Here is a 27,915-nt window from a genome sequence, read left to right as displayed (position 1 = left end):
GCTGAAGGATCCAAACAACTGGAGAAACACAGTGGAAGTCTTCCACTATCCAAAGAGATACAGCATTGTGAACAACACCGGGTGAAGAAACAGCCATCCCCAGGATGCCAAAGGCAAAACATTAGCACCAGATTTTTTCAAAGAGCAACAGTACAGCTATTTACAGATTTACATAAGACATTGGGAGGCCACCATCTTCAGGCTCCTGGGGCAAGAGAGTTTCAACAGCTTTAAAAAAAGGAGAAGAGAGAACGGTGTCTACACAACTGCTCTGTGAAAAGGATAATATCTATCTCTATATATATATATTGCATTCACAATATTGCTACTGTTTATCAGTGAGATCTAAATCAAAGTACTGTATACAAACACATTGCAATTATATTATTTATCATCATTATTCACATTTCACATAGGCTTTTCAGAGTAACCACAATATGTAAAGTCTTTTAAATGCCACAGATAAAACAATGCACACTTTTCTCCAAGCTAGAAGACAAGCATAATTTATTTGGGAGTCGTATAATTTGGGAGGGGGGGGTTATGGTGAAGGGATAAGTTTAAGGACAAAGGGATCAATTGTCCTAGGAACATAGCAGCATATAACTGTGAGATGCCAGACAACTACATTTCTGAACAAGGAGGAAGAAAGTAAGGTCTTGGACAACGGTGGCTCCATTTGACCTCAACTGAGACACGATGACACCATTTCATTAAAGATTTGGTCCAGATACACAAACAGTGCACTCTAAGGGGGTCAACAGTCCTGTTAACATTTCCACCTGTCTGTAAAGGAACTGGTTCCAGAACAGCTTTGCTCCCCAGTTCTCCAACTTGCAAGGAACTTGTACCCCTCCAGTTCTTTACCTGCAGAAGAGAGGATTTTGGCAGGAAGGAGTGAACACCTTTTGTGAATGGTGCCGCTGAAGGGGTGGAGGGAAGAATTATTTTCTCTCTCCCTCAACACCTAACTACTTGTATTTTCAACCTGCTTAGCTACAGACTGACATTCACATCAGCCTCGAAAATGGCTTCTTGCTGGGCAACCTGTTTGCCCAGGACTTCCCTTTGCCTGCAAAACTTCATCTTAACACAGAACTTGACATTTAGACACTACAGAATCTCTCTGTAGGCATGTGATCAAGTCAGCAAGTCAACTTATTACTGCACTAAGACAGGAGTTAGCACCTCTTTTTAGAGCTACTGGAAATCATCTGTTATAAAGTCCATGGCAGTATTAAGAGAACACAACCAGCAGTCCAATACTGTGAACTAATATCCTCTCATCTATCATTGTGCAGTGGAAACACATAGACAAGACCCATTTATGTCCACAGTTACAAAGCAGACTTGCTTCTAGTAAGCATAGTATTTACACAGCACAAGTGTTTATATTGCATTTGGTAGTCTGAGAAAGCACACAGGACAAACATCATTATGTAAGTCAACTTCAGTGAAACTTAACTGTCTGTACAACACCATCACAATGTTAAGCAATCAGAAGAAAACTGGAAGCAGTGTCCTTAGCCTAAATTTATTTTCATCAAGTGTAGCAAGTCTGGGGGAAGAAGAATAAAAACATGCATAAAAAGCACAAGAAAGAGCGAAAGAGCCTTCTAAATAATTTAGATGAGAAATGTTTTGAACAAAATCAGCCTAGCACTTCTAGCCTGTTTCTCAAATCAAGTATGACTTGGTAAAGAAAAATCACTTTCATTGCAGTAAGAGAGTGTACAAATGTGTCTTGCAAAAAACAAACTCAAAAAGATTCTTCAGCAAGGTAGCCAACTCAAAAAGATTCTTCAGCAAGGTAGCCATTAGGTGACTTGCAAGATGGTTTAAGAAGTGTCTATCTGAGACTGATCTTATTTCCTGGAAGGGGAAAGTGCCACCCTATATACAATATGATAAAAAAGGGTCTGATGCCACAGGATCAGAGTGACACTACATTTCAGCAATCTGAATATATTAGCTATAAGATGCACGCTTCCCCTATTTAATGTGTCTTAAAAAAAAAAAGCCACTCAATTTAGAGCTTCTAAATTTGTGTGCATTAATAAATTGCTGTTGGGTTTCCCAGCAGACTGTACAACATCTCAACATTAAACAAAAAGTACATGACCTAATCTAAAAAACGTTGTTTGCATGCACAACTGCGACAGACTTACTAAGCAGAAAGGTTAAGAGTTCATCCTTTTCTGTTTCTCTAAGTTAAGCAATGAGAAAAAGCTGTAGAGTCCAGGAATAAAAATGTGTTCTAAAAAAATTAAATAAGTCATCCCAAATAAAAAGGAAAGAGAGCATTATTGCTGCTGTGAGAGCTATTTTTCCCTTGTGCACTTGTTTCTCTACCAGACTCTCACATAAGAGAAGATAATAATTTGTACACTTGGAAGCTCCCTCAATCCCTTCCTCCTTTCCCATTTTTCACATCCTTGGTCAAACTCGTTCCTCTTATTTGAGCCGTTCAGGTTGGAGGCTATCAGTCAGACACTTCAGCTGCTCTTCCCCCAGTTTGATCTTGTCCTCAAGCTCTCGTTGCTCAATGATGAGGGCTGACTTCATTTTAACAAAGTGCTCGTAGTCTGCTAAGTTCTCCTCACTCAGGTAGTTTGCCAAGATGTCAAAGACGATGCGCTCTCGACGATCCAGGTTTTCCTTCAGCTCCTTTGCATCTTCGTGTTGCTGGGTCAGTAGCTTCTGCTTGTCTACCAATGTCCGCTTAGAAGAAAAGAAAAACAGTTACAAATTCTGTGGCTTCACTGCACTGAAACAACAGATTCAGTGTTTAAGGCTCAAGTCTGTTTTATCTGCAAAGACAAAGACTTTCCTGAATACTTGAGATGTGAAGTAAGTTTGCTGCTTAATGTTTATCCTAAAAATGCATTTACCAACAGGGAAAAAGTGTAGTTAGTTTATGAAAGATGCAGCATTATTTTCTATTGGCCTTGAGAGCAAGACCTTCAAGGGCTACTTTACTATTTAATAGTTCAAAATATTTAAATGCAGTTCCCTTTGGGAAATAAGCTCTCCAAAGTAAGACTTCACCCAGCAACATCTTCCATCTTTAGCAGACAACACCAAACTTCCACAGTGAAACAGCTGTGCTTAGAGAACCCAGAAACAGACTAATTAGGGGAGCTCCTGAACACTGCAACACTTCACAGTTCTGCTGCAATCTGCACAGCTTCTCCGTGAGACATCAGGACGTGTGGTCTTATGGCATGAATAAGAGCAAGAGCTGAGGTAAGACAATGGGAGGGAAGAAAAGGTGAAAAAAAGTGCTTGTTTCCAAAATGGCTGTAAGCTTTCCACCTCCCTCACAAGAGACAAAATAGGGAAAAAAAGGGAGGTTGAATAAACACACAAAGAAAGAGGACAGGAGCTCTATCCCAGTCACAGATCTGAATAAGCATGAAGGGTGAGGTACATCTCGTCCAGTTTCAGCTGTCTACACAGTACAGGCACACCTGAAGCACTCAGCTACTCTTCTTCAGCAATCTATGGAACGAAACACGAGCATTCTTAATCTATTCCATGTCTGCTTAGCAGTGCTTGTCTTTTTCCATGACAGAGCATGGTTGGCCTACTCAGATGTCAAGAATTCCTGTACAGACTTTTGAACTTAATTAAAAAGTGCCCCAAGAGGTACCACTCCATATTTCTTACCTTTCTTCCAGAGATGAATTCCCTTTGAGAACTTAGGTTTTCAAATGAAACACAGCCTGTTACAATAAATGTGTCCTCTTATTCTCTCTTTTTTTCCCCTCCATTTGGACTTTATGTTAAATCACACATGCTATAACAATTCTACGGGGTTTACAGGAGTCTTTTTGTAGACTGCTTCAAGATGGAAGCATGAGACAAAGTGGGATACAAACCAGCAAGCCTTAACAGACTTGCCAGAGCTGCACACATATCCTCTGCTGTTTCTTTTCCTATAGACTACACGAAGCTCAGAGAGTGAAACACTTCCAGACTTGTGCTTAAAATACACAGCCTAGATGAACTCAGGATTCAAGACAGCTATGGAAGATAAGCCACAGAAATCACATGTTATTAGAAAACTCACAGTTGAATCTTCAACTGAGCTTATGCAACTGCAAGTTGGAAGCAGGACTGTCTGCTGCAAAAGATGGAAGTACTGTTTTCCTAAACTCACGAGGGGAACTGCAGACAAGCCCAAACTCGGAGCACGGCCAGATCACTCCGCGGGGCAGCCTTACAGCTTGTGTACAACACTGAGCAGCGGTAGTAGCAGCATTAGGATCTGACGACCACAAGAGGGCGCATTATCAGCTAGCCGGTAGGTCAGTTGTACTTCCATGCCTAACCATGGGATGAAATAGCTCTGTTTATCAGGTTACTCACTATTGCTACCAACAGGCACAACAACAATCAAATGTTTTGTCCTTCATAACAATTTCTGACATTTAAGTTGTAGAGTTTCTTCTTACTAAGCTATGGCATGACTTTAAGACTAACATGAGTAGCCTGACAGTTTAAGGAAGTAAACTGCTTTTGTCATCGACTCTGTATGACACCTCAGTATACTTAAGAGAAGTGGAATGCAAAAAGGAACAAAGGCAAATGAGACACCCTAGAATTTACTTTTACCTCTGTCAGATACGACAGACACCAGGAAGCCTGTTTTGAAGGGCAAAGTGAAATATATAGCAGCAGGCTCAAGACACCATATTTGAAGAGTTTTTTTGAGCAATAGATAAGTGGGTCTCCAGGCCTAAAGGCATAAATGATGCCAGATGGTTTCATCTGAAACTATTCAATCAACCAAAGTCAGAGTGCAGAGAAGGTTGGGGTTTTTTTGCAGTTAGCAAACCCCAGCCAAACACAGGCCATTTGAAGCTGCTCTGATGGAACAATCTTTGGCTTTCAATCTATTGAGAGTCTTTCTCACAAACTGTTTGCTGTTGTAAACCACCACCACATGGAAAGGAACTCCCTCCATGTAGCCGAGTACCCAGCATCCAGTTCCTAATCTACTATCCCTGGTACTTCTTTCTAGTCTTGCAATAATAGATCTAGTCGGTCTAGCTACCTAGTCACACCTGTGGACTTAGGATTTAGCATTTTAGACTAAATGGCTTTGAACTCTGTCTTTGAACAGTAAGGAAACTAATATGAAGACACAAGTCTCACTGCATGAAAGGAAGGAGGATGGTAGCTATTGCAGATGAAGCCCCATTTAGAAGCTGAAGTTGAAATACCTGATACTGCTCCTTGTGCCAAAAGAGCATCTCATAGAATACTAATTCAGTACTACTTATATGCCTGCTGACAGACTTTGTAGAAAGTCTGCCACGCTGCTGATGGTTCCTAGAAAGTGGAAAACTGTTAGACTTACCTTTATTAGACAATAGCAACTTAAAATAATTGGAAAGGTGATCATTAAGGATATGATCCCTAGGGATGGAAGTAATCTCCCCAGTTTTGTTTATTTGGTACACTAGTAGTACACCAAATATCATCATGTGACCTACAAAATATCTCTACTCACCCCCTTCCTTTACCACACCTAGCCAACAGGCTATTTTTATCACAGCTCTGTGTTTGCTATATGCTCACATCACCTGGAGCTCCTTCCTCATCTTTGAGCTCATTAGGCAACTGCAACCATATTTAGAAAAAAAAGGATTCTAAAGAAGGATTAAAGATCTTTGTTTCAGAAGCTTTGATCTGTCTTCAAACAGGCTGTCAAATACCCTTCCTTCACCTCAGAGATGGGTCTGGATAGCCATTAAGCTATGTTTGGCACCATCTAGAGCCAAAGAGCAAAAACACATCTTCAGACTAGTCCTGGGGCTTATTCATTCTTACTGGTGAAACGACAGAGTGAGCTGAAGAAACACAACACAAATCCACAGCCCGTGGAGAAAGACAAAGCTGTTATGATACTTAGGTGTACTGCTGGCATTTCAGCCCACAGCTACAAGCTAAAAATCTCACTTCACCTTCACTGAACTCTAGGTGCTTAGCTCACCTGACACTCGTGTCCCACTCTCCCCATTTATTTTATCCATTAAGCTTTGTGCATCTACATCTCTCTTTTGGCACTCGTCTGCATCACTCAGTATCTTTCCCAGCTAAGGCCTGGCGGTGCTTGGAACTAAACAAAATGCTGCCAGCACACATGGGATCCAACAGGGAAGAGTGCCTTGAACATTCCTGAAATGCTCCCATCTGCTGAGATTCCTCCACATCACTACTGGGCAATTCTGCTTGGGTAAAACATGTTTTCTATTGAAAAAGTTGTTTCTGCAATGCCTTCCTCCTGCCTACCCTCTCCTTTTTTATAAGGCTTGCCCTGTCGTTTCTTGCACTTGCTCCTTGCTAGGCATTGTGGAAGAAGCTGTAGTAGATAAGAAACATTTTCTTCATAACAACCCTATAGATTTTTATCAAGATCTTTGGAGACTGTAAGATTTCTGTACGATATCTCCTTTTTCCACACTGAATTGTTAGCATATTTTTATTTGCCTCCTTTATATGCTCTCATCAGTAGTTCCCCCATTTCTTTCAGCTTTTGCTAAGAAGTTTCCCAGTGTGTTGCACCCCAAAACACCACCTTTTCCTCACCAAGCTACTTTTAGTTCTAGCATTCCAAGTGGAAGGAAGGCAAAGAGAAACATTTTAAGAAACCTATAGAAAATGGCTTGAAGAGATTTATCCCTTCACTATCCTTTGTCTGAATCTCCACAGTTCAGAGCAACAAAACCAAGTGAAAACCTCCACACCCCAGGTCTATTAAATGCAGTGATATTATCATTGGCCTTTCTCACCCGTTCTTCTGGAGAGGTGTTTTCATCCAGGTTATTAAGAGCATTTTCCACCCGGGCCAGACGACCTGACAGTGACAGCAGGAGATTGACCACTTTGTCAAGGTCACCAATAAACATCTTGAATTTGTCAAATTCATTTGGTTTGCAGACTTCTTTCACAATGGCCTCTACCTCTTCCCCCAATATATTGTTGGCTTGGATGTCTTCCAGAAGTGTCTCCCGTGCTTCCCTCAGCACCTGCAGCTTCCTACTAATGCTGTCAATTAGCTCTTGCTGTGGGAGATAAAAGGGATAAGAATTTATTAGTACTACTGCATTTTCCCCACTTCTCAAAGTCACGTCAGAAATAGAGCATTTTAACAACAGAAACTGACATGTGGCTTTGACAATGAGTGCATTACAAATAAATACAGGTGTAAGTACAAGTCTAAGGTCTACACCATTAGATTCAGAGGTTCAGGATGTAGGGCTTCAATGTCCAGCTTGAGACCTGTACTCAAGTAATTTACCTTCGTGGCAAAAGATTAGTAACTTCCACCACCCCACCCCTCCCCACCCCTCCCAACAAGCATTCCTGCTTCCTCTTTGAACAGCTTCAAAGCCTGCTATGGAACAGCATAAAAGCAGCACATCCTTTTCTCTAAATACCAGGCCCATAATACCTATCTGAAGAGCTATGCTTAGAAAGATAAACAGTACCAGGAAAACAATCCTGTAGTTTCCACACATGATGCAGTTAAAACTAGGGCACTAGCCTAGCTTTTGCTTCCTTTCTGCATAACATTAGCATCCCTCCAATAGCAGTCTTTCCACTCTCAGAAAATCTTAGCATTAACAGTGCCTTACAATGTTTCCATGGGGAAAGCATAATCCCTGTGGCACAGAACAGGGAAGCAAAGCTACTTCTGTGGCGTGTAAAGCAGCCCTGTGTGAAGCTGTGCAAACTGGCTGTCAAAGGATCAAACGAGCATTTTGACTGTCACTGTGCTACGCCAAAGTGCATATACCACTCCAGCTGCACTTTTTCAGGGTTTCTTTAGTACAAACATTCAGACACACATCCTTTGACTTAGAAAAAAGCCTATCAGGTGCATCATCAGCAGAGCCAGATAAAGAACCCAGGTCTTCTCCCTCAACGACCTGTGTCTGTATGTGCTGCACAGCTACCTCCCTGCATTCGGGTAAGACATCTTATTCCTTGCATTAGCTTTTACTTGTGCACAGGGGGTGGAAGTCAGTTCAGATAGTCTTCTCTTCTAACACGAGATCAATCACACCCTAAAACCAGCTTATCCATTTACATGCAGATGCCTGATTTGTATTCATCTAATTTCAGGTATGAAAAATTTCCAACGTGTTCTCTAAACACACACTCAGTGCAATTTCCAAATGGCAATTACATGATTTCACAGTGCCTTTTTTCCCCTTTAATTACCTAGGGCATTCTTTAGGAACCCTTCCTGAATGCTAGTTTGATTACAAGCCTTCATGATTACTGAGAGCCATACTGCCAGCAGCTACTGTTCTCAGACACCACTGAACAGTCACTGCTGGTTTATTTTGGGAACAAAATAAAACCCAAGCCAAAACACAAGTCTGCCATCTTAAAAAAAGGCAACTACACCCTGAAAATCTAACAGCCTTTTTGAAAGCAGAAATTTAACCCATGGATCATCTGGGCTGGTTTTCTCCTTATTTGATTTAATATACTCAGGCCAGGTTCATCTGGATTTGGGTTATCTGTTGGTCTGGATGCCCAAAAGATTAAGGTAGCAAAGCAGTTCTACAGATGCCTGCTTTACTGACTGATTAATCTGCAGGATTTGGTTTTTCCCCCCCTTCTCTAAATGCAAATGCAGTTTGATTTGGATTATCTAGGTCACAGTGCCACGCTCTCATTTCCCTCAGATGACATGCACATGCAAAACACTGATGTTTTACCATCTGAAATCCAACAGAGTACTGCTGTGCTGAATGTTAAAAGTATTTCACCTCTGCAGCTATGCTGCATCTTTCTCTAATGAAAAAGCAAAACCAAACATATGTGTGCTCCACCTTTACCAAGCTGGTCTGACAATCCAGATCAGCTTTGTCAAAATTTCTTTCCTTAGAAACAAATATTTAAAAAGCCATGTCCCCAGAAACATCCTATTTAGATGTCTTCAAGCAGCCACAAACAGCAATTTCTCAAGGACTGCTTTTACAGGTGAAAGGGCTTTATGCATTGGCCTCTCTTTAAGACTCATATTTATTAAGAATTAGATTATGAACACTGATTGCTTCTTATCTAGATGAAGCAGCCTTTGGAAGCAGCAATTGTGAGCTCACTACAGCCTTTTGCTAACCATCAGAAAACCTGTATCAGTATCTGCTAGCCAGAAGAGCTCCCATTAACTTTCCAAACTGATGGATGACTAATTTATAGCTGTAAATTCTGTACTAGTAAACAAGGAAACAATAAAACCTTGACTTCTTTCTGTAATTCTTGATCTAACTAGCAACACAGATAGAAGCTCAGCAGCCTACTGCTCAGGTGGGTTCACTGCTTGGCACACTTTCCATAAATTGCACTGCTCTCAGCTCACCACCCCATTTCACATGAAGTTCAGGCCTAAAAGCAGAAGAAAATTGGTATTCTTTGGTTATTGTTACAGTCTCCAGGAGAAACCTTCCTAACGGCACAGGGGACAACTACTCAGCCACACATGGATTTTGCTTACTACAGAAATCATTCTTATAGCATCTTCAACATCTGTTTTGTATTCTCTAGTTGTTGTAAACCTACATTAAACTCAGTGACACAGAATCACACATTCAATTCCTACTGGCTGAGAATAGAAAGCTATCTCAGTTGAAAAAAAAATCCAACAAAATAATTAACACCACCACGAAATTTCTACATGTATTTCAAAGGGGGAAAAAAAGCCCCATGCATTTCCAGTTTGCCAGGCAGAGAATGACAGAGAGGACAATTATTCCACAGTGGGCTGCAATTATATCTCATAACAGAATTGGCAGATTTCTAGGGATTAAGGAAGAGGTTCTAGGCATATGCCTCCTCTAAGATAACTGAAGTCATAAAATGTGCTATTATCTAGTCTGGCTGTTTTATAAAGATGCCTTGACCCACTTACCATGAGCTTTGTATGCTTTTGACAAGATCCAAGATGAAAGCCCACTGAACTGAGCACTCTCATCCTACTGCACGTGGAGGAGCAGGGAGAGAAGTAAGCAGCAGTATGTGTGTAGCTACCACAACGTGTATATTCAAAGGATAAGATAGGGAATCTTTGGGAGAAGATCTTCTTGGAACACTTTCTATCTCACATGGTTAGTGGTATACACTGGAGCTGGGTTGGGGGGGTGTATAGGGAAGTGTATGTATAGGGTGAACATAATTTTGCCATTAACAGATGGCAACACTTTTGCTTATAAACTTTCAGTATGTAGTCTGTTAGTCAAACAACTAAGGTTTTGTTTTAACACACCCCCATGCATACACTCCATAATTAACCAAAAGGAAACCAATTCTAGCAAAAGTAATGAACATGCCCATCGCACTCGGCAGCAGATCAAACCAAATTATTCACAACGCAGTGAAATCCTTCATTTGTCTAAGTAGTACAGCTGTTGGATTCAGTGGCTGGCTGGTTCAAGGGCAAGAGCAGCTCTTCTGCTGAAACCACACTATGTCTGCAGCAGTGCACACCATATTGAACTGAGCAATAGAGTGGGGGCACAGGGAGGGAGGGAGACAAAAAAAAAGAGTGGTAACAGCAAAAATACTACATCCCCCATTAAAAGCACTGCCATTCACTCCTGTACCAAACCATAAGTGAGAAGATTTCATTTTCAGCGACTAAATATGTTCCTGATATTTAATGAAAGGACATTTCTTTGGGATTGCATTACCAAATTCACCCTGGGAGTAAATTGTTAAGCAAAAGGTTGACTTCAGCAGTAAAGATTTGCACACCACTGCATTAGTAGCTTAGGTAAAGGGAGTTATACTACATATGTTTAACTGATCAAACAGACCATTTCCTCCAACTTATCTGTACTGGGAACTATGATATTATTGTGCCAAATTACTAATGAGATGAGTGCAATGATTTTAACGTAGGACAACACTTTCCTAAACCACAGAAATGTCCTCATTTTAATACCAAGGCAACTGTGTTGACCACAGATAAAAAATAAACCACCAAAGGATGGGGCTGAACAAGAGCAGAGGAGACTGACTCCCTTGTGATGCATATTTTCTCCTGAATCCACCAAGATGATTAGCTATTTCCCAACACTGTTATTAATTTGAGAGGTAGATTTGTTGCTCAAGAAAACAACAAGTGGGGGAAAAAAAAGTGGAAGGGGAAAAAAAAGGGAGTGAAAAGGGGATGTGTGTTCCCTCCTGGAATGGGCTGCCCAGGGAGGTGGTGGAGTCACCATCCCTGGAGGTGTTCAAGAAAAGCCTGGATGAGGCACTTAGTGCCATGGTCTAGTTGACTGGCTAGGGCTGGGTGCTAGGTTGGACTGGATGATCTTGGAGGTCTCTTCCAACCTGCTTGATTCTATGATTCTATGACCAGGCTAAACTTTGGACCCAAATTTAAAAAACATGGAGCAAATAAAACCTCCATCAGCTACAGTGGTGTACATAAGCACTACTGCTTCTTTCTAACAGCAGCTCAAGAAATACATTAGAAGTTTAAAATGGAGAACAGTATCTGAAAATAACCTCCCCAAAACTTCTCCTTCCGGGACCTTCCGAAACACTCACCAAGCCGAAAAAGCACCTAATATGAAGCTCCTAAATGCACAGCTGGACACTCAACATACACTGCCCTCTTGCCTCCCCTCAAAACTCACTCCAAATCCATGCTGTTTTTCCAAGTGATCTTGTAGATCTTCCAGGGCTTTTATTTAGAGGTGTTTACCTAACAAATTTACAGTTAATTAAATGCATGCAACTTAGAGGCTCCCAGTACACTCTTAGCAAACGTCTTTTACCTTCTTTTCCGACAAGTCATGATCCAGCTCATCTTCAGAATCATCCTCGCTCTGCTGCTGTTGTTGCTGCTCCTGCATGTCCTTCATTTTAATAAGCAGCTCTGCCTTGGGTGCAGATGTGCTGTAGTAAGTAGAATTGGTTGTCAGGGAGATGGCAGACGGCATGCTCTGCTCCTCTTTCCTGGTAAAAAGTCAAAACTGCTATTAGCTGCCCTGACACTCCAGCCACTGAATACAAAGGACAATCTTTTAGATTCTTCCACCAAGCAAGCAAGCAAGCAAGCAGTTCAACAGAAAGCCATCAGCTTTGTAACCAGGATAAATAAAGAGTGATGGTGATGAAGTTTTGTATGAACTCAGAATACATCCACCAAAAGCTAAAACTGAAGTAGTGTAGAAGACCTTGCAGTGTGCCCAGGTGGCCAAGAGAGCCAATGGCATCCTGGCCTGGATCAGGAACAGTGTGGCCAGTAAGATGAGGGAGGTTATTCTTCCCCTGTACTCAGCACTGGTCAGGCCACACCTTGAGTCCTGTGTCCAGTTCTGGGCCCCTCAATTCAAGAGAGATTGTTGAGGTGCTGGAACATGTCCAGAGAAGGGCAACAAGGCTGGTGAGGGGCCTGGAACACAAACTCTATGAGGAGAGGCTGAGGGAGCTGGGGTTGCTTAGCCTGGAGAAGAGGAGACTAAGGGGGTCCTCATTGCTGTCTACAACTACCTGAAGGGACATTGTAGCCAGGTGGTGGTTGGTCTCTTCTCCCAGACAAGCAGCAACAGAACAAGAGGACACAGTCTCAAGTTGTGCCAGGGGAAGTCTAGGCTGGATGTCAGGAGGAAGTTGTTGCCAGAGAGAGTGATTGGCATTGGAATGGGCTGCCCAGGGAGGTGGTGGAGTCACCGTCCCTGGAGGTGTTGAAGAAAACCCTGGCTGAGGCACTTAGTGCCATGGTCTGGTTGACTGGATAGGGCTGGGGGATAGGTTGGACTGGATAATCTTGGAGGTCTCTTCCAACCTGGTTGATTCTGTGATTACAATGACTGAAATGGACCTAAGATACTTCATCTGGAAACAAAATGTGAAGCTGCATTTTGCAGTGCAAGACCGTAGTGTCTTAGAGAGTATCCTTTCAAACTGCCAAATATGGACTACTACAATGTATTTGTCTTTTTGATTCTAAAATTGCATGCAAAATTCTCCAGAAGGCTACAACTTAATTGGATTAACTCACACCAAGGAAACAGAAGACCCAAAGAACATCAACATGTATGAAATATAATAAGATTCAAAGCTTTTTTTTTTCCCACTTTGTTCTCATTCAGGTCCAGGAAATTCTTCATGCTCACAAATGTTCATCACTTAAAAAGGCTAAAGTTTTGATCCTTCTCTACTCAGATACTACACTGGATGATCTTTGTAAAATATCTAATCACTATGAAATGGGAGAAGTTGATTTCTTCTTAAGTTCTACACTGTTATTTTTCTGTCAGTAATGGTCCTGTTACAGTATTATGCTTGACTACTGTTCTAATGGGAAAGTCTTAGAAGAGTCCCAAACCTCAGCAGCAGGGAGACTCTCCCCTCCAGCCCTCTGGGAAAAGTGACAGAGTTTGGACAGCAGGTTACAAGGAACTACTGGCCTACAGAAAGTAACACTTACTTCTCCTCCGAAATTTTTGGAGAAGGGACTTTTGGCAGAAGCTTCCTGCGCTGCTGAGCTTCTTCTAGGAGGTGTTCATCTTTAGGAAATATACCAACCATTAGATCCATTGTTGTTTTTATTTTCACGTTAGGATCTAGTATGTCTGCTAGAGATTTATCTCTTCCCACAATCTCTCTGGCTAGTTCCTCTGACTTCCAGTCTTCCAAGGTCTTCTCTTTGGCCTTTACATAGCTGACTGCTGGGGTCGCAGCACTGCTGTCCTTCAAGTTGCTTCCAGGTTCTTCAGCTGGTTGAGGGTCAGCTGGTTTGGTTCTGGCTTCTGGCTCTGGCTCTACACCTTGCCTGGTGTAAGCACAGAATCGTGAATAGGACTGCTCAGAAGTGCTGAGTGTTTTAATTTGGTCCTTTTCCAAACCACTGGGTAAAGCAGGAGGCTCCATGGTACTGACAAGACTTTGCCGACTCTCCTTTTCTGCGCTGCTCTCAGAATGAACTATCTTGATGGGAACCATTTTCACTGTGGTATTGTTGTCAATAACCTTTTCAATTCTGGAAAACAAGGAAAATTCATCTTTAGGCATGAAAGAACCTCAGATCTCAATCCTTATCTGCAAATTAACAGGAAAGATCAAATAGGAAAAAAGGTAAGTAAGAAATCTAGGTCATGGAATACCTCCTGGACTGTATCTTAGCCTCTAAACCTTCAAGATTTCTTTTCTGTCCACACATTTTAAATAGTGTCAGCTTATTTTCAGGCCTTGCACAACACTCATGGTATAGGACTCCTGTTTATTTCCATGAACGTGAGGGTTCAATCTCAGCAGCCAGGCCCCAGACTTGCAACAGTGATGCTGAACTGCCTTTTAACCCTTTTGTTGACACACTGATGAAAGAAAGCATGCCTTGAGCCCAACCTTACTGCCTTACACATATCTAATGGTGGCCTCAGCTTTTGACTTGACAGGCAGCTTGTCTGCCTGGGGAGCCTGCAATGCCCTTAAACCAGTTCCCAGCTCCTCCAAGGGAAAAGACAACAGACCACGCGGAAGGATCCTGCAGGCTTGGTCTGCACTGAGCTACAGAAATGACAAATAATCACACATGTAAACTCTGGAAATCCTTAGCTATTATTTAAAAAAATAATAATCTCTATTTGTAAACCCAAATGCTTAATAGTCTCCTAGTTTTCTACTTAAAAAAGGAAAAAACAGCTATTGAGAAGACAACACACAATTCTGGATACTCCTTTTAAGAGTCGCTAAGGGATGCTTAGAGCAAAAATCAAGTACTGCAAAAGCACAAAGGGCCACCTCAGACATTCAGTAAAGCAAACTAAAGAGGAGGCTAACTTAGGTCTTTAAATTGGGCAATAACATGTTAAATAACATTACTGAAGCATTTGCACTGTATGCAAACCATATAAGAAACTGAAGTCTAGTTCAGTGGTTTAGAGTTTGCAGAAAGTTAAAAGTTATTGCCATTATGTGGGTTTGGAAGCTCTACAGTAAGTAAAGCAACATTGCCTACTAGCTAAAATATTCAGTTTCCTCTGGCTGGGTAGTTTGCTGCCTTTCAAAGTCAGCAAGACACAATACAGCTCTTTTCCTCCAAGTGTGGGTGTGTCACTTTCCTTAAAAATAAGCTTACACATTATTGCACTGCACTTTTCCTTTGTAAAGAACAGCAAAACCTCTTTGACTTCACATTTTCCAGAAGTTGTATCTTATATTTAAACAGCATATTTGCTTCTGAATGGATATTCAGCCTCCCAGTAGGTATTGACTTGCCTCAAGTGCTCTGCAGATGTGCTCTGGAATACTGATCCAACTTTTGGGGTAGGTTCTCTGGCCCATGCAGAAAGGTCTCCTCTCCTCCCCTTCAGTTTGAGTGTTTTCATTCAAGGTGATTCTCCTTTTAAAGAGCTTGTTCCTGTCTGTTGCTTAGCCCTAGCTACCTGCCTGCACATATAGGCTCCTCTGGCTGCAGAGAGCTGGGTCAGAGGTCTGCCATTTCCCTGACCCTTTCATTTTTAAGTAAAGCCCACATCTGTTGGACTTCACCAGACTGTGAGTAGCAATACATTTCTGAGTTTCAGCAAAATGAAGGACTCTGTCCATATGTGTGTGTGGGACAATTGGAAGAACTGAGCTGACTGCAATTCTTCATCTAAAAAATTCAGCATCTGTTTTGAGCCTGAGTACATTCCTTTCAGCCTAAGGAAAGATTGTCTGGATACTTAAGGCAGGTTCTTCAGAAATTCAGTGATCCAGAAATCACTGACCTCCTGATTTCTGAGGGTTTCCCATTTCTAGGACTGTAGCAGGAAATTTTTATTTGCAGCAACTCTGCTTGTGGCTACTATGAAGCTTTACTACGAGCACAAAGTCACTCAGGCTAGGTATATGCTTACAGGTAATCTGATGATGCACTATGTTTATCTTTACTACTGCTAAACAGTTGGTCTTTGGAAATAGCTGGGTTCTGAGCAGTATGCATATTCCCCATGCTACACTGTTCTACCTGAATGCTGCATACTCAGTCTCCTGTTGATCAGTTAGATAACCTTTCTTAAAGAAGAATGGACAGCTACATAGTGACATTCACAAACATTAGCTGCCCAAGGCATGCCAACTGGTATGTCCAAAAGCTCATGTGCAAGGAGCCAAAAGAAGTAAGCAAGCTAAACCTAATTAACTGCATATTAAGATAAATCTACTTGACATATTTCAGTTGTATTAAATAAATACCATAGAGAAGGTTCAGAGGTATGGTCTATGCACCCACATATGGTCCTTTCTTGCAATACCTGTTTTACTATGTGGTTATGAAATGAGGACAATACATTGTGTACAAACAAGAGCTCTCTGGGCTTAAGCATTTTAGATGTTAACAAAAGATTTGCAGGGTAAGATAATACAGTATACCTGTACTACCATTCAGGTGCAGGCAGATAATTAGGCACAACTAGGGGCACACTTCAACGTTAAAGCTCAGCAAAAAGGAAGGACAAATAGAACTAGCTTTCTATGCATCCTTAATATCTATTCATAAAGCAATACATTAAGGAAGTCATGTTGTCACTAATCTTTGCACACAGATGCTAGGGTTCATCTGACATGTTGCACTTTTCATAGTAAACTATATTATTACTTCATGTTAAAATTACTATGGGATGAAGAGTCTTTTTTCCCCCTCTCATTGCAACAGGGATAACATCAAAGCATGTTTAGAGAAGAAAGTGCTTCGTGTTTTCTGTGTCATAAGGCACATTGGAAAGTGATACTATTGAGTCTATTCATCCATTTACATTACAGTAAAGTATTCCAAATACTTCTGTTCAGAAAAGCAACCTCTGCATTTATTCAGCTTGGAGGTTTTGTTTTCATTCTTAAACCATGAATTATAGTGCTGAAGGATTTATGAAAACCAAGATTCCTGAGCTTCCTGGAAGAGTTTGTTATCTTGTGAGAGAATAACCTTTTTATAATGTTAGCAGCACGTGACAGACACAGCAATCAATCAATTTCAGTCAGTTTGAGTTTAGCATGGGAAAGGACTGACATTCTCCTGCTGAATCTTCAGTCCATTTCAACACAAACACTGCTGTGGATCTCTCCAAAGACTACCTTAAGTGCAACACTAAAATGATCATGATTTGGCAGTGTACCTTACTGTGTGGGTTTTTTTTAAACAGATGTTCTCACAGAAGATACAGCTTCCCTTCCCATATCTGCTTTGTCCCTTACCAATTCACATTCACACACAGACCTGGATGGGGGAAATGGGAAATGATCATGGGAAATCTCATTTCACCCAGAATTACAGTAGAAAGCCCCATCCCTTTAATTTTCTGTTACCAGCTGTAACACCTGAACAGCTTCAGCAAACTAAAAGAAACCACAGGTCAGCTGAAAGACTTCAATGATATCAGTGAGAACTTCACACAAACCTTTGGTCTCTTTAGGACATGCTGGGATGGCTCATGATGAATGAAGCAGAAAGAGGTGGGTTTTGTAAAGAAAATGAACAACAAACCATTAATAAGGTCTAACTGGGCAAAAAGTGTGAACAAAACAGTCAAGAATTTACATCTAGTACCTGGCTGGATTCTCATCCTGTACAGATACGGGAGGCTTGTCAGTGAGCTTCTGTGGTGCAAACTGAGGAGAAGGTGACCTTGATGTCTCCATGCCAGGTTTTGGAAGATACCGATGTTTGGAAGACAATACAGAATCAGATCTAAGGTGTGTCTTTTCTTCTAAGTGCTGACAAACATTCTCTGTGGGTGACACTTGCTGAAGCTGCTGTGGATTAGCACTCTTCAGCTTTCCATTGAAAGCTGCAGGACTCTGACACAGAGACGAGTGACTAGCAAATATTTCCGTGGAGCTGGGGGATGAAGACAGAAAGGGCCTGCTGGGGACTGCTAGCAGAGATTCAGAAGAGGTGCCAAGCAACGGCACGGAATTATCTGATCGTCTGTATTTATCTCTTTTAGGTGGTGGTGGCCTCTGAGGAGCAGGTCCACGCTTCTTGTTAAGCAGTACTGGCTCGATCCTGTGGTTTTCCTCTCCTTTGCCACGGGACGTACAGGAGTGGCTCTCATTCAAGTTCTGTGGCTCTAAGCAAGGGAGATGAGGCAGACTGCAATCTCTGCTGCTCTTGTTCTCGTTCTCCTGAGAGTATCGGTAATCACTAGGCAACGTCCCAGACCTCCCCCGACTCTCATGCGGCACAACCGTAGGCTCTCGCACATGCGGAGGTCTGACAGATGCCTTCCACTTGTGGTCTAAATTCAGGTCCAGCTGATCCCTCTTCTCCTGTGGGTTTTCCCTTAGGGCTCCTGTGTCAGCTTTCCTAGAGAGAGGAACACATTGTTAGCATGCTGCTGATTTATTTCCTTCAGCGTGAGGTCAGTGCACTGACCTGGGATGCATGAACACTGAGATCACATCCAGTATTTTACACCAACTTCTCCAATCTGTGGTAACTGTATGGCAGAAAAACATCCTCTCATGTATGGCCACACATGGAGCAGCTAATTTAATGTGACTAGTTAAAGCATAATGTCAAGCTAAATTAGGAGTATGGAGTGCCACAGAATGCGACACAATCTCCATGTATCCCGAGGCACTGCAATGTGCATGGCCTAGTTAAACGCACAGCACACCTCCTGTACTGATGTACATGGCAAAGCCAATGGTGCAAATGCTGGTAGGAGATAAAACTCCTTCAAGAAGAGGAACCTTAATATTTAACTTAATTTTCCTCTTGCCTCAGAGTCAGTAGCAACATGGAGAAAACAAGTTTCTTCCTCACGTGCAAAGTCAATACTTTGGTGTCACTGTACATGTGAACTGAATACCATTAACTCCTAATTATGAATCTGAGTTTGAATTTTCCAATAACTAGTGAAAAAATTAAATGAGAGCAAATAAAAATGTTTGCCAAAGATAACAAAACTGGGAAAGGGAAAATGACTATCTCCTGGAAAAAAAAGGCAGTAAAGAAATCTTAGATGGGATGGTATTTTCCAGCCAGGCTTATTTTAGACTTGAACCTCTTTTGCCCTGTCAGCACAAATGACAAACAATGGCAAAAAAGGCCTTATCTTAGACAGAAACATTTTGGGGTTTATTCCAATTTTATGCTTTCCATTTCTCTAGCCAGGAAACATGGGTTTGCAGCTCCAGGCTTGCACGTGGCTACAAGACTTGTAGTTCATTTGTGCTAACCAGATAAAGACAAATTGGGTAAGAAACAGAAGGTAGCGAGAGGGGGGAAAAAAAACAGTACCTCTGGAGCCCTGAGAAGAGACAGGTTTGCTCTCCACTTAAAGGAGGTTGAAGAGACACTGTGTGCTTAGAAAAGAAGCTGTAACACAGAGGTTAAAGGCTTCAGAAAGCTGCTAATACCATTTATGCTATCTACAGCAGTGGTCTCTGTATTTACAAATAGTAATTCTGTAGACATGCAGTGGCCAAACCTTCTGCCGAGAGGCCTGTGAAAGAAGCATCTTTCCCTGCTGACCTGTGAAGTAAGGCTAACCTGAGTTTTCAGTGTAAACAAGTTACTAGCATTACTATACCAGTTTTGAGAGCAAGTCTATAGGTGGGTAGCATCAGTGTGTAAGAAAACAAAACCTGAGCTAGAAGTACGCAGAACAAGAGAACAAAGTTAAGTGTGATTACACACTGCACTTCTATTTTAGTTAAGACAGATCTTTAAAAATGAGGTATCATGGGAGGACAATTGATTAGATGTGGGTTCTACTTTCAAACCTGTGCAATCCAATTGCTTTTAGTTCTTTGGTCTGTGATGTTTTGACATTTATGGGGAAAAAAACCAATCGTAAAGCAAGAAATCTGGGCATTTTCAAACTGTCTGATGTACAGTTGTACTTCACACAATAAAATAGTATTGTACATCGAAGAGATGCCTTTTTCCCAATTTACATCTCAAACAGTTACATCAAAAGACAGAGAGACTATGTATTAAAATTTAAAGACCAATTTTAGCAGACAGATTTTCAATTTTAATATGAAATGAGATGCTGAGAATTGTTTAAACTCATCTCTCGTCATATTGCTCTTAACTAAGAGCAATTGGTTCAGAGAAATTAATCTGACAAATGCAGAGGCAATTCTGTTTTACAGGGCAGCATTTATTGACTCCTAACACTAGATGAAGGACTGTTTTGTTGAGTAAAACGGCATAAAGCCAGAATGACCAACACTAAGCAAGATTGGGTTTTGTGGCATCTCTAGACTTGCTGGTTTTCTCAAGTAAGCTCAATCTAAGCAGTGCTGGGCCTGCAAATAGTTCCACTGATTCTGATGGAAATATTTGCCAAGTGAAGACTGCAAGACTTAAACACAAAATACTGTGGTTACAGCAGCGTTTTTCATTGTCTAGATAACCCATGTGCAGCAAAATTTTCTCCTCATTAACCTGTGCCAAACTATTTTTCAGACCTCTTTACTCATCTTCACGTACATAAGCCATAACACAAGAGAGTGTAACATCTGCACTTAGGTGCACAGAAGAATCAAGGGCATGGCACGAAACATTGTGAAGACAAATGACATGCATTACCTCAGGCATTCTGCAAAGTACACACAGAATTTCACATGCACATCAGGAGTAGAAGTGCTGGTTGAAGCAAACAGGACAGAGTATCACACACATTTACATATCCAAAGCATGTAATCAAATCTGTTTAATACTAGCCTGGCTCAGAAGCAATGAAAGCTTTAGCAGTTCTGTCACCTTCAAAAATGGAATAGAAGAAAAGAAAGAATCACAGCACAGAGAAATTTAGAGATACTACAGTTGCAAACATGAGATAAAATTCAGAGATTACACATATGCCTTCATATATCTTCCACACAGCCAAACATTTTGCAGTGCCACAGAAAATGGGTTTGAGGAAAGGTGGTGAATTCAACACTGAGGTAGTCTGCATTCAGCTTAAGTGAGTCCTCATGCAAAACATGCTCATCACGTTATTTTGGAGAGATTTGAGCTTACTGTTCAGAAAGGAGGAAAAGAAAGCAAGCTTCAAGCCCCAGAAGAACACAGTGGCAAGAACCTGCAAAGGTGTCACACTGTTATCAATACTGAGAAGTCTACCGAGCTGCTTTACATCTGCTGGTACTTTTGTAAAGACAGGCCCAGAACAGAGCTGTTTCAGGAAGGAGGCCCAGTGGCTCACACATGGAGAAGACCACTGAAAGGAACATGTAACTTACAAAAAAACCCCAAATCAGAGAGACATAATAGTCACCTGAAAACATGACAATTGACTTGCATCTTCATTCTAAGATAACATACAGTCATGATGAAAATCAACAAACTCTGTTATTTTCAACCCCAAAGCTCCCACATTCCCATGATACAACTGCTACAACTATCCAAATGGAAAAGCTGTCCTGATGCAACAGAAACAGGAACACTCACACCACACTCCCCATTCCTGGCACACAATGGCATTACAGCTTTGACTGCCAGATGACTTACAGCACTCCACCTGAACTGCAAAGGCAGTGCCATCAACAGAGTTATGCTCTTGATACAAAGTGGCATTCAGTAAGAGTGAGTCCAAGTAGAGAAGGCTAATGCCAGCCTTTTCTACTGTACCAGGTTTTGATACTTTGGTATAATCATAGAATCAATCAGGTTGGAAGAGACCTCCAAGATATCCAGTCCAACCTATCTCCCAGCCCTATCCAATCAACCAGACCATGGCACTAAGTGCCTCATCCAGGCTTTTCTTGAACACCTCCAAGGATGGTGCCTCCCTTCACATCTAAATAGTGGGGGACAGAAACCCAAAATCTGCTTCTAACTGAAAAGAAATTGCTTCATTATGAAAATTAGTCCACCACCTTTTTAAGAAGCTTTCATAAGAGGGCTCAACCAGGGGGCATCTGAGTGGAGAGACATGAACCTGAGCACTCATCAGCCAGGTGAGCTTGAGAGGAGCTCTGCTCTCTGGTTTGCACATTCTGTTTCACATAATGGTCACAGCCACCAAACACAGTATTAACCATTCACCCTTGTGGGAGTGGAAATGTGCATCTCTGAAACAGTACTAAGTATTTCTAAACTAGATGGACAAGCACATCTCTTCCATTTCCTTCTGCTTCCACTAGCTTGGGGCACAAACGTTCAGAAATGAAATGTAGAGGGCAAGAGAACACTAAGCTGAGGAAATCAACTAAGTCTCCTTCCCAGTTCGGTCACTCTCAGCAGTACCACAGGAGGCTGTTCTAACAAAGTAGACACAAGTTAACAGCAGCACAAGCTACTACAGGCAAGTTCAACCATGCAGAGCTATATATACACATACATGTCAACAGGAGTCTGCCAGTGGAGTCAATGAGCAATTACCAAAATGAATCATTGTGTAGATGCCTATCAGAAGGATAACGTTTTTGGTTGCTGTAAAAACCAACCCCAAACCACTTCCTCCATTTATCCCATACTCAGAATTTGACTAAATCTGGGCACAGAGGTAGAAGGATCTGACTGAGTCTTTCACTAAATGAAAATCACTTTGATTGACTCAGTGTTTCTGATTTTTATCTGATTTACAGTTTCTGTAAACAGCCAAGCCAAACAGTGCCACAAGACACTCCAATATTAAAATCTCAGACTAGATAAGTTGTGCAAAAATGCATTGGCCAACATTTGAAGAACACAATGTTTGTTAAAGACCCAGCATCTGTACAAAAGTCTCACCATGAAACACAGGCACAGTCATGTAAGAAATGAAGTATCCTGCACTAACTTACTGGCAAAAGAGAGGAAATGGAATGGCTGTTTCTGATTTAGCTAAAATTCCTCCTCAAACTATAAGCTACACTGGAAAAGGGCATTCACACCTGAGAACAACTCCTCCATAAAAGCTTTCCCCTTATGATAACAACAACCCCTTCACAATCACGGCCACAGTTTTGCAGTACCTTTAAACTGATGCAGATGTTTTGCCTGAAGAGGAAGCCTCTTTCTTAGGGGATTTTGTCTTCCTGCTCTCTCCATTTTATTATCAGCAAAAACTGTATAGAACCACAGAAAAGTGGACCAAAGAACTGACCTGGCTTGAAACAGATAATTATATGGCTTAAAGCAATTCTGAAACAGTCTTGGCTTATGCCAAAACCCCGTTTAGAGAGGCAGAGCACTTGCTGATATGCTACTTTTTCAACTGTGAATTTTATGTGCTGAAACAATGTCTTTACTGCGTATTTGCTTGGCACTTGGCACAATGGGATCCAAAAGCACTTCTGCAACAGTCCACAAATAGAGTAGTTTATTCTACCAAATCTATTTTTGTTTGAGACCACAACAGGATACTATAAAGTTGGATTGGGATGCATAGGGCAAAATTGCTAGAAATGTAGGAAAGAGTTTGAGGTCTAATCCATATTGGTATGGTCAGCGCAATCTAACAGAATCACAGGATGCAGGTCATCCTAAACTAGTCTCTACAAGCAGATTATGCACTGGTTTCACTGTCTAGAGCAGTTTAGTTACCCAAACACAGGTGTCTTCTACCATTTCAAAAACTTCACAGATTCAAAGGCATCAGCTCCCCTAAGAAGTGGCATCTGGAAAACAAGTGGGACACACACTGGGCTGTTTCAAGTCTCACTAGATGCCTGTGTTGAGCTAACTGAACCAAGCCCAAGACCCCTATGGATTCTAACATGAGACAGCAATTCACTTGCAACTATCTTCCAAATATCTGGCTCAATACCTGGATCCTATATTCTTTTTCTTTCAGAGGCTCCTGGACCCCACAGGTGTTGAAACTCTTTTAAATTGGTTTTAGCACTGCAGTGCTAAGCAGACACTGACACTAGAACACCACATCCAACACAATGGCTAGTGGACCATTCTGATGAGCACTGCATCTGCTGTCGCTTCTGAGTCAGTGTAACACCATCCACACAGGAAGCATACTCAAAAGATGCCAAATGAGAACTTGGACTACAAAACTATCTAGAAATCTTTAAAGACAAATGTGTAGAACAAGAGACCCTCCAGAAAACTGATCATTTAATAACCATGATGACTGTACCATATGGTCACTCCAGGACAAGGCACAGGACGTGTAGAGCTGTCCAGCACCTTGATCTGAAGAGACAGATGATGGCAGCCAGCATCTCAGAAGCACTGCTGAAGCAAAAGTCGTAATGCCAAAGCATGTATTAAGATGAAAAGAATAATGAATGCTGAGAAAATACTCTTTCAAAAGGAAAAAAAAAGAGGGAGACAAAGAAAGATAGATGCACTGATATACTTCAAAAGGCAGCCAAAGGTACAAAGCCAGCATCTATGTCACAAAGCACACCCCATGGCACGTTACTGTTACACTACCATCCATTTATCATGATGCAAGCCCTAGTTTTCCAATTCTCTATCTGAATGTCTGTTAAGATTATCTGTGCCCTGCTGGCAGCTATCTGTTTATTCAGTCACACCAAATACACCTCGGTTGTTGCACCAAATGTGATAAAATGAATGTCACTCTAGCTTAACAACTCTTGCATTATCACCTGGCTTTATCTCAGAATGACAGATAACAGGCACTGTTATCAGTCATCCATCCCAGCAGAATTTCTCTGCTGTCCTGCCTGCATGGCAGCACACACAGCAATGAGTTTTCACCTCACATTCTTTCTTTTTCTAAAAATATTACCTCTCTCCACATGAAAATGAGAAATAAACTCACACTCACTCAGTTCTGCAGCAGATAACCGAAGATATTTTGACAGACAAAATGTAGGCCAGTCAGTCATGGGTAACAGCACAATGCATAGGCCCACAGCAAAAATCAAATCCGATTAAAACTGGATTCTGTGTAACAGCACAGGGGTCTCTATGCAGAATGGAGGAATCTTCTGGGAAGGGGCAGAGGGAGGGATATTTTTCTTTCCTTAGTTCAGGAAACAGAAGCCCCTCCTCCATTCTGCTGCACATCAAGAATCACTGATAAAAGACAATTTTTATGGCTGTATTCTTACTTGCTTTATCCACTGCACACCTGTCCTAGCACACAAGGGATTGCCTGCATGAAATTAAAATGACTTCTGCTCACTTAAGTCAACCAGTTAATGTGTTCTGTACTTACACACCGAATTCAATCATCAGAATATCCCAATAGTACAATAAGAGCCATCATAGTGCACGAATGGCAACCATTGCAGAGACAAAAGACAGTACTTTCCAACACTGCTAACAAGGAAATCACAGACATGTTAAAAAAAGGCTCAAAGGAAAATGGTAGTTTTGTTCATTTACTAAAAAAAAAGAAGCCCAACAACACCCTACATTTCAGTTGCCACTCCTTTGATTATTGTTTTTTTAAACATCTAGAGGGTGTTTCTTCTGATATGCTGTTGCAGTTACTACAGAAAACAGCTGCCTGCAGCTGAACAAAAAGCAGAACAGAAGCAATAAAATGAAAACACTTTGTGAATAACAGCTAGATCACCTGAGTTTCTGAGACAGGCACCAAAACGAACTCACAGCTCATCTCTAAAAGGAAAAGAAAAAAAACCCTAAAGCAGTGATTTCAATTAATTAGCATGCACATGCACACGTTTCAATAGCCATCTTTTCACTCAGAGCTGCACTCACCGCTTGCTTCCAATAGTCACATCCAATTCTCTTACACTCCCAGCTAATACCTCCTGCTGCTGTGGAGAAGGTCTTCGTGTGAGCCTGCACTCGCAGTAAGAGGCTTGCCAGGAAAACGGCAAGATGAAAAGCTCTCGCACCACCCCTAGCTGAGAGGAACCCCGAGCCTGGCACCCTGAGCCACAACAACAGCACTGCAGCCCTCAGTCCAGCAAACAAATATTTTGGAAAGGCACTGCCTTCTAATTCCAGTGTGCATGATGCCAACTGCGAAAACAAAAGCGGCTAAAAACAGCGCGCGTGTGTGAGCACATGCACACAAAGCATCTTAGCTGGAATTCACTCACGTTTCCCCCTATTCTCCCAACCCATCAGAACACAGCAGCCAATTATGCTAAGCAAAATAAAATTCTGTATCATCGTTCCTAATTTGCTGCTGTAGCTGCTGCTGATACAGATATAGAAGAGGCAGACCTGCAGAACAAAAGAAATACTGCATGAATTAATACTGAAAATGTCTGTTCAGAACTGGCAGGAGAGGATAATTCAAGCACACACACCTAGCTGGTTCTCTAGCACTGCAGACAAGACAATCTTACCTGGATTTGCAGCTGCTCACCCGTATTCATCGGGCATGTGAGCCTTGCAAATGTGCCAGTGAGTTTGAAAGCCTTGCAGAACTGACTCTATCTCACCCAGCGCATCTCATTTACTGTAACACAGAGGATTTTCAAAGCCATGCCTCACAACAGCTGGCTTGTTTTTGCCTGCTTCCTATGATTGAGAAGTTCATACAAGCTCTGTCAACTTTAACCTTGATAAGTGAAGGCTTAGTCTGTATTGTATGTTACATCATCAAAAACTTCTGACCTCAGGGAAAAGATCTCAGAGACTTCAAAGCTTTTCCCTTCCCCCACTCCCCTGGCTTTGGTTATTGAAAAAAAAAAGAAAATTAAACAAAAATTAAAAGCCCTTTAATTTTTTAAGGGTTTCCCCTTTCATTTCTGAGAATCACATTCCCCTTTTCAGCAACGAGGATTCTGCAAGTTTTAAATACTTAAATTATTTCAGAAGATCAGTGTGTTACTGGACTGCTCCTTTCTGCACAATGCTCAAATAACTAAGTCTTTCATTTTAGAGAAGAGCCTTCCTGAGCAGCCCTCCAGCTTGAATTTTTTGTGCGTGTGTTGTGTGTACAGGCATTTTCTCCTGCTGGAGATTCTGCAGAGAAAGAACTACATGCTTTCATGCTGCAAGAGCAAATTGCCACCCCCACACTCCATCTTTAGAAAACTAAAGGCATTGGGACCTTCATCAGAGCAAAGATCAAGCTCCTTTTAATTCTTCTACAAGAACACATTAAAGATTTAACAGAGAAACCATGGATATGCTTTAATATGCATTAAAAGATGATTGGAGATAATCATGTTATTTCTACTGCTGGCAAAAATCACATACAGCGGTTGCACAGTATAATTCAGCACTGATATTCAGCTAATATCATCCCTCAACATCTTCCTATCCCTCCTAATTTTTTTCGTGGCTTCCAAAGCTGTTTATTTGATTTCAAAACAGAGAGAGAATACCTTCCAGAAAAAAAACCCTCATCCATTTACATAATACACCACCACTGGTGAACAGACTGTAATCCACGCAGAGAAATGGGAACTGTAGCTGTCACGTTTCCTTTAGCACAAAACTTTGCTTGAATTTACTGTCATAAACAGCCTCCTGCATGACAACAAAGCGTAATCTGTGCTGCCTCAGGGCTCATAGCAGAAGGCAAACATTTCACAGGCTGGCTTTTAACACCACAGCACCACAAAAGCCACTCCATATACTAGAAATACATGAATTGCTGCACTGAGGAGACAAATCAGTCACCTATTTCCAAAGATGCTTTTCATCAAGTAATTGAGGGGAAAGTAAAATCTACAGTACATCAGCACATGATGCTTTTATGAGTATAACCACTGGAGACTATATCTTATATTATCTCTGACCTCCCTACTCAACTGTTATCATTAAAACAGCCACAAGAAGATAGCTGGATTTCAAGTGATGCAATGAAAACTAATGTATTTAGATAGTTTTTTATCTTAATCCTCTTTCCTTGCAGCTTAACTGAGGAAGTCTGGCCCAGATGAATGGGCAGTGAGGTGAACTGTGAACTGGTGGAAGGAAAGAAGTCAGAGAGTTGTGGTCAATGGCACAGAGTCTAGTTGGAGGCTTGTGTCTAGCACGGTCCCTCAGGGACCAATACTGTTCAATATATTCATCAATGGGGGATGAATGGGTGG

At 41.5% G+C, this 27,915-nt stretch overlaps 1 protein-coding gene across 6 annotated transcripts in view; it reads right to left on the bottom strand.

Annotated features, from left to right (window-relative positions):
* Positions 1 to 1,810: 1,810 nt before the first annotated feature.
* Positions 1,811 to 27,915, bottom strand: part of SHROOM2 (shroom family member 2) — a 134,231-nt gene continuing 108,126 nt past the window's right edge. The window contains exons 1-8 of one of the 6 annotated variants that reach the window (XM_064143046.1): positions 26,215 to 26,313; positions 20,999 to 21,059; positions 19,265 to 19,322; positions 17,567 to 18,325; positions 13,466 to 14,017; positions 11,808 to 11,988; positions 6,801 to 7,073; positions 1,811 to 2,721 (exon numbers count right to left, since the gene is read on the bottom strand). In XM_064143046.1, the coding sequence (XP_063999116.1) occupies positions 2,455 to 2,721; positions 6,801 to 7,073; positions 11,808 to 11,988; positions 13,466 to 14,017; positions 17,567 to 18,325; positions 19,265 to 19,322; positions 20,999 to 21,059; positions 26,215 to 26,244 (2,181 nt within the window). In that variant the 5' untranslated portion in view covers positions 26,245 to 26,313 and the 3' untranslated portion in view covers positions 1,811 to 2,454. Of the gene's footprint in view, positions 2,722 to 6,800; positions 7,074 to 11,807; positions 11,989 to 13,465; positions 14,018 to 17,566; positions 18,326 to 19,264; positions 19,343 to 20,998; positions 21,060 to 24,713; positions 24,790 to 25,469; positions 25,514 to 25,615; positions 25,694 to 26,214; positions 26,314 to 27,915 lie in introns of those variants that run through there. The other 5 variants (XM_064143048.1, XM_064143045.1, XM_064143044.1 and 2 more) reach the window with 5 other exon arrangements.

The sequence above is a fragment of the Pogoniulus pusillus genome, chromosome 5 (assembly GCF_015220805.1).
Source record: "Pogoniulus pusillus isolate bPogPus1 chromosome 5, bPogPus1.pri, whole genome shotgun sequence".
NCBI classification, from domain to species: domain Eukaryota; kingdom Metazoa; phylum Chordata; class Aves; order Piciformes; family Lybiidae; genus Pogoniulus; species Pogoniulus pusillus.
This window is presented reverse-complemented; position numbering and strand designations above follow the sequence as displayed.